This window comes from Kryptolebias marmoratus, linkage group LG12 (assembly GCF_001649575.2).
Source record: "Kryptolebias marmoratus isolate JLee-2015 linkage group LG12, ASM164957v2, whole genome shotgun sequence".
Lineage (NCBI taxonomy): Eukaryota > Metazoa > Chordata > Actinopteri > Cyprinodontiformes > Rivulidae > Kryptolebias > Kryptolebias marmoratus.
In genome coordinates, this window is record NC_051441.1 from 16,628,458 (window position 1) to 16,640,482 (window position 12,025).

The following is a 12,025-nucleotide window of genomic DNA, read 5'->3' on the forward strand; positions in this document are numbered from 1 at the left end:
CAGGCTGTTTGGTTTGAGCCGCAGCTCCGTGCGCCAAGCTGTGCGTAAAAGCAGGGCGCGCGCGCGCGCTCAGGTGCAGCTTCACGCTGAAATCACGCCTCAGTTTCACTCGGGCGGCTCGTGTTTGGATCCGAGCGGGATTAAACCCCTTCGTTACTTATGAGAAGAAGACATGAGTGGTAAGTTGACTTTTTGAAGCCCGCTTTCCCGTGAGTTCAGTTCAGACTGTTCGTTGACAAAGTGCTGGAAGAAGAAAAAAATCCCGTTTCTGGTTAATAAGTGACCACAGAGCCGCGCTTTAAACTGCGTGAGGTGTGCACTTTAAACTGGATTGTGCGTGATAGCAGTGATTAGGTTCTCAGAGTCAAATCATACTCTGAGGCAACAACATCAAGGCCAGTAACACCAACCTGTAGTGCTGATTAAACACATTAATTAGTTGCTTAAGTGTTAACAATAAGGAGTGATCAGTAAAGCAAGCTGCATAGATTTGGACAGAAAATCTAAATCAAATCCGTGGAATATCATCTATATACATTCTATAAACAAACTCAGGAAATAGGCTCTTCATGTGTATGTGTGTGTGTGCGCGCCTGTTTGTTACCTTTTTAGGACCTTTCCTGGTATACACACCGACCTTGTCAGGACCACTAGTCCTTTTGGGGACCAAAGCCCCCTCCTAATGCAGTGGAGCACTAAGTTTGGGTTAGGGTTAGGATCAGGTATGTACTAGTAATAGTTAAGTTAAGGGTTAGGCTACATAAATGAATGGAAGTCAATACAAGGTCTTAATAATGATAGAACTACAAACTTGCGTATTTGTTGGTGTGTGTGTGTGTGTGTGTGTATGTGTATCACCCGCTGCCCTTCATGTCAGTTTTAAACTAAGATCTTCTTATGTTCAGAAATGAGTGGTAGCTGTGTTGGTCGTACCTTGAAAATAAAGTTATTTGCCATCTCGTGCCATTTCATAAGATGCCATGCTCGGAGTATGTGTTGGGAATGACCCTCAGCTACTATTACAATAAATTTTTAGCTCAATAAATATACAACTGACTGAGTTATAGCCGTTTTTGAGTTTGCTAATATTGATTAGTTGTAGTGGCCATCTTGAACTGGATTGACTCCAAAGGTTAATCTTACTTTTCATTAAAACTTAACAGTTAATGCTAAGGTTTAAGCAAAGATCTTTGCACAATGAGTTGCCCTTACAGCATGTGTCGGGGAAGATTTTGAGCCACAACCACACCACATTTTAGCACAGTATCTTTAAACGTTACTGATTTATAGCGAAATTTATAGCGTTTTCTGAAGTCAGTTGTATTCAGTGGCCATTTTGAATTGGTTTGGTTCCTGAAACTGATTTAAGATGGAGAGTTACATCCTAAAACTATGTCCTGAAAGTGTCACTAAAATCTATTCAGTGGTTCATGAGATATTTTGCTAAAAGACTGACTGAATTGACTGCAGACAGTTAATGGCAAAGCCTTAAACAGTGATTTTGTGCAATCTGTGAGCGCTCAGAATATGTATGTCAGCTACTATCACCACACCAAAGTTTGGGTAAATAGCTGTAAAATTACAGCCTTTGTTGTGTTTCAGGTCAGTTGGCTGTGGCAGCTATCATGAACTGGGTTAAGTCCAAAAGTTGATGAGTTGTTGCAGACGTACATCCAGTGATTACTTTTGGAAAGTTTCAATAAAATTCATCCAGTGGTTCATGAGATATCCTGTTAAAAGACAGGCACAAACACACACAAAGTTAAAAATAAAGTCGTCCGCGTTCACGTTCTAACAACGGCCAATAAGCTGAAAAGTTTTCTACCTCTGCGTGCCTGTTTTCTATTACATAATATGGAATCGCAGTAACCACAGCAGAACAAAGTGTCTGTAGTCTCTTTATGGGAAGTGACACAGATTCCAAGGCATCAAACACGCCTCGACCAAAAAAAACTAAAAAAAACAACACGCCTCAACCTGTCTGTTGGCTCAGATGAGCTGCAGAGCTGCCGATACTCACCCACAGTGTCAGTAAAATAAATTTTTATGATCCCAAATAATTAATTTATTTTATTTAGTAATGGCTCCTGGCCAGAAATATTAGTGGTGCATAAATTTGTTTCATGAATCACTAACCACACAAATGTTACAATCTGTGTTGTTAATGATATTTCTGTGACTAAGTGACTTAAATTTTACAATTTGTGTCACTTTTTCTTATGAAAAAAATATATATGGTGTTTCAGATTTATTTTGTTGTTGTTGGGAGTTTTTTTGTGCTGGGGTGAAAAGTTGTCACCTTTTTTCTTCCTCTCCCTCCTGCAGGTCAAGGTTGTGTCTCATGAACAGTTTTGTCTAATAATAATAATAATGATAATCTTCTTCCTGGAAATCTTCCAGGGATATGGTCAAGCACCTGATTTTAATTCAAACACTAAGATCATTACATTTGTCACCACACCAACAGAAATAATATATATATATAAACTGCAGGTAAATGCAGGGTTTCAAGGTTTGTTTTGTTTTAATATCTCTGGTTCAGCAGTTTTTTCCTGCTTTTTAAAGCTGGTGTGAAGCATCTTATCTTGCATCATTACAGATTCACCACTACCTGAACCAAACAAACAAGCAGAAAACAACTTTAGATTATCTGTGAAGCTCTGCAGGCTCTTGCGTCAGTCATGGTCACTTTCTCTTGTTGCGTCCTGAAGTAAATGGAGCTGAGAGAGCTGCCTGTGGTCCCCTGGTTTTTGTTTAGGTGTTCTGATGTGAGTCACTTCAGTGTTTTCATTCCTGTGCTCTTAGACAATGAGACAATGACCCATAAATGGTCCGCCCCCCCTCCCCTCACCGAACATCAGCAGACCCTTTATATGTCTGAATCTGTTGTCTGTTCGTTGTTGCCAATAATTTTTATCTCATTAGGTCATATCAAGATGACGTGTTACTCCTTACAGATGTTGTGCTGCCTTGTTGAAAACTCCAAGGCTCAGCTGCAGGAAACTGCATTAAGTTAATGGCCTAAATGTCAGAGAGGATGTTTTGTGGGAAGTAAAAGCCCCCTTGACCGTTTCCCTGGATGTTTTCCATGAGGAAGCTCAAACATTACAGCACAGTGGAGCAAATGACAAAATATTTTATCTATTTGTCTTTATCCACTTAGTGTTGGTCAGGGAAAATCTAATTTTAGCTTGTTTGCAAAACATCTCTTGAGTTACAAATTAGTTCGTAAAGATTTATTTGGTTAAAACGGTCCAAATTAACTTGCTGCAGTGAGCCGCTTTTGAATAAATGCAAGCAAAAACAAACAGTGGGCTTCCTCCTGGGACGTGTGTTCAGTCTAAAAATGGACGTTTGATTTGTCTGCAAGTTCACTACTTGAGTTGGAGATGGGACAATACACTCATGTCTTAAAGTCACAAACATACCTGTAGTAAACTGATTTTAAATTAGTCAAATCTAACCTTAGATGTAAAAAACACACAACAGATTGCACCATGTTAGGATTTATTCAACAAGAATGAAACCAAAATGGAAAAGCTGTGTAAAAAATTAGGTCTACTACATGATTCGACAGCTAACCACTTTTAGCAGCAGTTGTTATTTTCTGTATCACCATCAGTCTCTCAATTGTTGTGGAAGAATTTTGGCCCACTGTTCTTTACATTATTTCATTTGATTGAGGTTTAGAGACATTTGTTTCTGCACAGCTCTCTTAAGGTCCCCCTCAGCGTTTCATTCAAATTGAGGACCCGACTTTAAGTAAATCATCATTGGGCGGACTTAGTTTTTCACATATGCTGTAGTTTTTCAAGTTTTTTCATTGTTTCTGTTTAACAAATACTGACATGGTGGAATCTGTTGTGGGGTTTTCTACACTTGAGGTTGTATTTAAATAATTTCTGAATAATTTTGTTATGCATAAAACCGTAGAACTGATAGAGATTGGACTTTAATTTTCCCAATAGGGCTTTCTTATTCGACACAATCTGCTGACAACCTTCCTACTAATTGGAATTTCATATTGTACTGTATGTGGTTGTATTGTAATATAATTTTATTAAATTGACTGTGGTTAGATTTGAATCTGACTTGAATGGACTTTTTTTTTCCTGTGTAGTGTCTTGAGATGACATTTTTGTGAATTGATGTAAAAAATTAAATTAAATTGAATTAAATTATCTTTTTCAATGTGCAGATTTTTTTTCCAAGTTGTCCCTAAATATTCCTGAAATTCTTGATCTTCCTGGTCCCATCCAGGTGTCACAGATTGGGTGGAGGGAGACATATCTCAGCAGGAGGCACCATCCTCCCCTGCCTGGTCGGAGGAGCTTAGCGAGGAGCTGTGGGATCGCATAGAGGGAGTACGTCACAAGCTCACCCGCATCCTCAACCCGGCCAAATTCACGCCCTACCTGCGACAATGCAAGGTCATAGATGAGCAGGATGAGGACGAGGTGCTCAACTCAACGCAGTACCCCATGCGCATCAGCAAGGCCGGTGAGAAGGGCCTTTTTGCCTATTTGCTCACGATTTTTAGTTAACTAGTCTCCAACAGTCACATCCCAGTGTGATACCACCTAAGTCGGGTTTATCTTGCCACTGCAGCGTTCACCCTTGTTTTTCTTTAATTAAAGTGCTTCTGGTCTTCATACTTGCCTTCCTTCAGCCTCCCAGTTCTGTATTTGGGTTCTTTACCTACTACCTTGTTGTGAAACCAGACAATTTGTGGCTTGAAATCAGAGAGAGAAAAAAAAAACACTGAAGCTTGGAAATAATTTGTCCCGTTTATAGTTTGTTTCTGTCTCTTACAGTTTAGTGAATTTCAGTGACTTGATTTTGTTCTGTTTTTTGTTTCCTGTTAAATTTCTTGGAGTGGTTTCACTTGGGCTTTTGGTTAAGTTCACTTCCTTTTTGTTTGTCTGCGACATCCAGAATCACTTTCAATCAGTACACCACCTAGCCATTATCTCGTGCAGTGTCTAGTCCTTGTTCGGATTCTTGTCGCTTCCTTGGTGTTGGTTTTGCTCTCATGTCACATAGCTTGTATTTCTGCTTCAGTCTGTTTCCGTTTAGCTTTTTCTAGTTAATTAAATTCCAGCCTGACTGCCTGCTTTTGGGAATCTTGAAGGGGAATCGCCCACCACCTTTCATGCCAGATTTTTAATCTAAGACCATCTTACTGTGAGAAATGACTTATAATCAAATGACTTACAGCCGTTTTGGTCAAACCTTGAAAACTGCTTTGTGCAATCTCTCATGCCACATCAGATTTTAGCTCATTTTCTTTGAAATTGGCTTTATGTTGGCTAAACTTGATTAGTTATGGCAACCATCTTGAATTGGGATGACTCTTAAGGGTAATCAGTTGTAGATGTATGGACAATAATTACTTTTTGAGAGTTTTATTAAAATTTACATGTACACAGATTCACAGTCAAAAATATCATTCCCTGCCCCTATACTTTTTTTTTTTGATAAGACAATGAGGAGTCCAAATGGTCTTTATTAAATATTGTATAAGATCTGATAAGACCAAATAAGAAAAACATTTTTTGTGATCTACATCAAGCATGTTAAAAGCGCTTGTTTTTGTAAAACTCCTCAAGGAAAAACAGAAGATGTTTTCAACAGCTCAGGGAAAAACGTGAGCACCGCGGGGAGATAAACCATCAGCAACTGAGATAGTAAGATGACAGATGTTGGTAGAAAAACATTTAACCCAAGGAGTGAATGTAGCTAAAGATAGAAAATGGATGTTGCAAATAAAAAAAATGAGATTAAGTCAAACACCTGGTCCAAAACTGAGGTAATGCTGTTTTTTGTGAGGGAGTTAGCTCATGTCAGTCATTCATCATGGTCAGTTGAAAAAATACCTGTGTAATTACAGAGAAGGTGACACTCGGATCAAAGAGACAGCATTTATGTGGTTAGTTTGTTTCAGCTGTCATAGTTTACAGAATTAAAAGGGTGAGAGGAAAATCTATTCACTTTTGGAATGCATGAAATCGTTTGATGGCTCTGGGAAAGATTTTTATTTTTTCTGACGACTCTTTTCATTATTATTTTTTATCTCACAGGTCGCCTGCTGGACATTCTCCATGGACAGGGCCATCGGGGTCTTCAGGCCTTCATGGAGGCTCTTGAGTTTTACCATCCAGACCAGTACATACAGCTAACTGGAAAACAGCCAACGCAGAGATGCTCCCTCATACTGGGCAAGAAATGGTTTCTTTACATCTTGATAAACAGAAAGATGATTATTTAAACATGCATGGATGGAAAGCGAGACTGTTTACAGGAGGGCGTGTATTTAATTGTCCTTAACCTTAAGAAAAGCACATTTCCACTGCAACTGTTACCAGAGACAAAAAAGTATAAATATGTACTGTTAAAACAAACACATAGTTTGCTTCAATCAGCAATAGTTGGGGTTTGTTTGTGGGTCAGAAGCTGGGAACCCCAGGTATAAAGAACCAATTCAAAGACCTTCTACTGCTCTAAAACACTGTTGGTACCGTGGGTCAGCAATGGAAGAACAGTCTGGATCACAAACAATTCATGAGCGGAGAGAATACCTCTGTTTACTGTGGACACTAGTTTAACTCTGCAATTATTTCAATCATTTAGGAAGCCAAACGGTAGCATTACATAATACAGCCCTGTACTTACAAAGTATGTACCTGATTCTTATGAAATGCATATCAGGTACTTACAGGGTACATGCCTAGTACTTACGGGGTACATATAGGGTACTTGCAGGAGTACGTACATGGAGGCAGTGTACTGGGTACTTATGAGATAATGTACAGGGGAAATGCAATCTTGAATTAGCTTGACTCCAAAAGTTAATTAGCTGTAGATGAACATCCAGTGATTAAGTTTAGAGAGTTTCATGAAAATTCATCTAGAGGTTTATGAGACTATTTGCTAACAGACAGACAGTGTTGACTGCAACAGTAAATGACAAAGTTTTAAGTAACAATGTTGCGCTATATGTAGTGCTTGGAGCATGGGTTGAAAATGACTTTCAGCTTCTACTACACCAAATTTTAGCCTAATAACCAATAAAATTGGCTGAATTATAGTCATTTTTATGATTCGAACCATCTTGAATTGAGTTGATCTCAGTAGTTAACCAGTTTTAGTTGTAGATCCAATGATTACTTTCTGGGAATTTCCTTAAAATCAAACAAACACACACAGACACATGCACTGATATGGGCCTTATTCCTTTAGCGTCTAGCAATAAAAAATACATGCTGTTTCAGGTTTAGCACCATGTATTTTGTTTTTATCCTCCCACGTTTTTGGTGTAATACCGAGTAAAAAACTTGCTCAAGCATCCCCACAATTATAACAACCTCCATTGTGTTTTCTCCCCAGACGAGGAAGGTCCGGAGGGTTTGACCCAGTTTCTGCTGCTGGAGGTGCGTAAGCTGAGGGAGCAGCTCCGAAACAGCCGGCTGTGTGAGCGCCGGCTGTCTCAGCGCTGCCGCATGGCCGAGGAGGAACGAAGCAGAGCCGAACGGAAAGCTCAGGAGTTACGTCACGACAAACTGCTGCTTGAGAGGTTAGTCTGTTGTGTCTGCATGGATTAGTTTTATTCCTTTGCTTTAAATAGACGAGGATTAAAGACGGTTAAAGAATCAGACAAGAAATGTTTCCCACACCGATTAGTCAGTTTGAAAATCCTAGTAATGCTCTACAGTTAATCCACTTTATATCGCCTGCTGCAGAAGGTGACAATGTTAATGAGTCTGTTCATTTGTCTGTAAAATATAAAATGGTCAAATGTCTCATAAATCAGTGGATAAATTTTAATGAAACTCTGAAAATAATCATTGGATGTTCATCTGCAACTCATTGCTTTTTGGGGTCAACCCAGTTTAAGATGGCTGCCACAGCTAATTAACCTTAGCCAATAAAAAAAAGCTGTATCTCAGCCACATTTACACAGTTTGGTGGTTGTAGCTCAGCATCATGCCCAACCTGTACTTACAACCAAGCACTACACTTTGTGTAATACTTTTTTTAAACTTTGGCATATTTTGGCATCAATCTTGGCTCTAAGTTAGCAAAATATCACATAAACCACTGGGCGGATTTTAATGAAACTCATAGGAAGCAATTATTGGATGCGCATCTACAACTCATTAACTTTTGAAGTCAACCCAATTCAAGATGGCCGCCACAGCTAATCAGTGTTAATTTTGACAGCAAATTTTCATTTAGCTTTAGTCTAGTCTTTTGATTAAAATATATTTGTGTTTTAGTCTAGTTTTAGATGACTAAATATCAATATATTTTCAACAACTAAGAGTATTGTAAATTTAGTCAACTAAAATATGAAATGTAATGGTTTTTTGTTAGTTTCCTAATAACTTTTGAAATCAATAAATAGAAGTCACACTAATTCATGATGGCTGCCACAGCTAATTGACTTCAGCTAACACAAAGATGGCTATGGCTCAGCCAATTTTACAAATATTGTGCTAAATTCTGACGTGTTAGTAGCTGAGACACATCCTCAACACATACTTCAGGTGCTAACAAATCACACAAGATCTCACATTATCAGGTGAGATCATTGCAAGATTTGACCAAATTGGCTATAACTCTGTTCCTTCCCAGGATTCGTTTAAAACTCTGACATGAAAGAAGGCGGGGGATATGCATTCCTTCGAGGAATGCTAATCCTTTAATTCCTGTCTGCTTCTATTATTGGTGGCATGTAATGACTCAGTGAGAATGATTTGTGTCTGAAGGCTGCGCCAGGACTGGGAGTCAGCCAGTCGGGAGCTGGGAAAGCTGAAGGACCGACACCTGGAGCAGGCTGTGAAATACTCTAGGGCTTTGGAGGAGCAAAGCAAAGCCTCCAGTCGAGAGAGGGAACTGCTGAGGCAGGTGAGTCCGTTAGGAGGCTGAGTAAATTGTTTTAGGCCTCAACCTGTTTGGACAAGTTGCCTTCACATTTCAAACTGTTGTTTTGAGTGTAATACACTTTGCTCCATGCCAAGACATCACTCTTTTATGTGCTCAAGGCAAGAAAAACATGTTTGGCTGAATGGCACAAAAAGGCAGGAAATGAAAGTGCCCAAGGTGCTTCGAGGTTTTTCTCCATCTGTCAGGCAGCTGCACTAAAAAGGCTGATGTGAGCAGTTTATGGGCATTTCTTTAGATGTTATCAGCTTCTTTTTTTTAATTTAGTCTGAACCTTGTCATAGCATGACAACCAAACCATAGATGCATGAAGGAATATGTTCCAGTTGGCTAAAAATGGTAAAAGTCTCTAATTGTTGGTGTCATTTTTGCTTCCTACAGGTAGAGGAGCTGAAGTCTAGGCTGACAGAGGCAGATAAACAAACATCCGACCCTCCTAAGATTACCAGAACAAACAGTTTGCACTCAAATGGAACAAGCAGATCTCCACCTGCTTTACCAGAGAGCCTGCTGCAGCAGAACAAAGCTGAGAAAACGGAGAAAACATCGGATCCCTCCACCGGAGTGATTGCAAGTTTAAAAGATTTATTATCTTTAAGCAGAATCTGATGCTTTGTGGGTATGTTCTCTGTTCTTTGAAACGTGTTTTTTGATGATCTCAGGCTCTGATGGACATCCTGCAGCAGGACCGCAGAGAGGCGGCAGAACAGAGACAGGAGCTGTGCGACTTCATCGCCAGACTCCAGGGGGAGCTACAGAGCGCAGAGGAGCTCAGGGACAAGGTTGGAGCAGTATTTTCTCAAATACTTGTTTATTTCATGACTCAGCTTTAAACGCTAAAGATAAATAAAGATGTAATGTTGCCTTTTTTGTGTGTTTGCAGTTGGAGTCGCAGTGGGAACAGCTGCAGCTGAAGGTCAGGACTCTCCAGCTGGACTGGGAGACGGAGCAGAAGAGGAGCATGACCTACTTCAACCAAATCATGGAACTGGAGAAGGAGAGAGACCAGGTCAGTGTGAATGCAGAGTCTGAAGGTCTGATGGGTCTCATGGTGCCCAAACACCCCTTCAGCTGGATGCTGTCACTGTTATTCTTGAAGTTCTTTGCCACATTTTTCTTGATGCTCAGAAAGTTCAGAATTGGTGTTTTGGGATCACATGATCTAATCCCACTTGTTTTCAAAGTGTTTTTGTTTATTCTAAAATGTATTGGCTTGTAATGTTGTTTAAAGGGACTCCCTGGTGGCTTTTGAAGGGATATTCTGTCAAATAGTTAACAGCAGTTAGTACCTTATCAGCCGTGACGTCAGTGATAGAGCACAGAGTGTGGAGAAGAGGGTAAAAGTCTTCATCCTGGCTAGAATAATGGCTCCTTTAGTTTAGTCTTAAATAAAAAGTGTCTGACTCTAACTATTTCAGCATACTTTCATTTATTTCAGCCATTCATATATTAATACGTTTGCCTCGTTCAGGTGATAACGGCTTAGACTTTTTGAGTTTGTAATTCTTGTACTTTCTAAAATAAAAAACCTTATTTTCAATGTTTTGTCGTTGAAATATCTTGAGATCTCTTCAAATCCTTCAGAAACTTTGTGCTCTTTGAAATATATTTGCTTCAGTTTGTGTCTCCTTATGCTCCCTTTTGTCTTCCTATGTGTCCTTTTTGACTCCTTATGCATCGTTTGTCTCATTATGCTTTTATTTGACTCCTTATGTGTCCATTTTGTCTGTTTTTTTCTTTTTGTATTTTTATGCTTTGTCTCATTATATTTCCTGTTTTCTACTTATGTCTCTTACTACTACTCTGTCTGTCTTTAAGCTCCTCATGTCTTCAAATATTTCAACTAACATTGAAAGTCCACCTATTTTTCAACTCAACTTTTTAGCAAGCTCATTTAACATTCAGCATTCGGTGTATTTTTTTGCAGAGAATGAATTTTATCTAGCTCGGACTATATCAACATGTGTTTCTATGTTTCCTTTATCTTTTCATCAGGCTTTATGCAGCCGAGACAGCCTGCAGCTGGAGTACACCGACTGTCTGCAGGATAAGAATCGTCTGCGTAAACGCATCGCCGAGCTGCAGGCCAACCTGGAGCAGCAGCAGAGAGACCTGGAGCGAGAGCGCGAGAGGAGCCGGGAGCAGCTGCAGCAGAACGCCTGCCTCCACTGTGTGAGTTAAAGACGGGGCTTTCTGCAGTACAGCACCGTCCCCTCACCGCCAGCACAGAGGCTTTAAACCCACCTGTTACTCCCTGTGTTCGCTCCACAGTCCCACCTGTCCCTCTGCAGCGAGGACCAGTGCTTCGGCCCCTGCTGCTCCGTCGACCTGGATCTGAGCCCCCACTCCAACATCAGCCATCTGATGCTGAGAAAGGTCTGTGCTGCACTTGATGCAACTCGTGCATGACAGTAGCAAATTAAATACCTGCTGGATAAAAAAAAAGCAAAAATATAATGTTGAGAATGTGGGAGTGATGAGTGTCAAAGTCAGAACAAAAATGACCACACTTGTCTTTTATTCTATATCACACATCGCCAAAAGGTGAAGGCAAACAATTGTTTTTTAGGTCCCTGTATGTGTGTCTGTTACCAAACTATTTAATTAACCACTGGATGTATTTTAATGAAAAATACAGAAAACAATTATTGGATGTACATCTACAATTAAATAACTTTTTGAGTCAACCTGATTCAAGATGGCCACCACAGCTAATTGACATTAGCCAACACAAACACTAATATAACCCAGTCAGTTTCACAGGTATTAAGCTAAAATGTGACGTGGTAGTAGCTGAGAGTGAGATTGTACATAACATTATCTTCAACAAAATGGCCACAACTCCATTATCTCTCAACATAGCATAATCTAAAATTGTCATGAAAGGCGGCGGGTGAAATGCAGTCCTTCAAGGAAAGCTAGGCCTTTAATTCATTTTAGCAGTTTCCATAGATTTGATTATTATGACAAATCAGTGGGGATCTGGGGTTTCTGTTCATAAAATCTGTTGCATACGCTGATCATGTTGTCTGTAACAACAAATGTCTGTAAAGTAAGGCACCATTTTACCCCCCCCCCCCCC

At 39.8% G+C, this 12,025-nt stretch overlaps 1 protein-coding gene across 1 annotated transcript in view; it reads left to right on the forward strand.

Moving 5' to 3' along the window:
- Positions 1-24: 24 nt before the first annotated feature.
- Positions 25-12,025, forward strand: part of zmp:0000000896 (caspase recruitment domain-containing protein 10) — an 18,586-nt gene continuing 6,585 nt past the window's right edge. The window contains exons 1-10 of the mRNA XM_017416523.3: positions 25-179; positions 4,261-4,500; positions 6,081-6,218; positions 7,387-7,573; positions 8,769-8,907; positions 9,325-9,513; positions 9,606-9,725; positions 9,827-9,952; positions 10,939-11,115; positions 11,215-11,319. Coding sequence (XP_017272012.1) covers positions 173-179; positions 4,261-4,500; positions 6,081-6,218; positions 7,387-7,573; positions 8,769-8,907; positions 9,325-9,513; positions 9,606-9,725; positions 9,827-9,952; positions 10,939-11,115; positions 11,215-11,319 — 1,428 coding nt within the window. The 5' untranslated portion in view covers positions 25-172. The remainder of the gene's footprint in view (positions 180-4,260; positions 4,501-6,080; positions 6,219-7,386; positions 7,574-8,768; positions 8,908-9,324; positions 9,514-9,605; positions 9,726-9,826; positions 9,953-10,938; positions 11,116-11,214; positions 11,320-12,025) is intronic.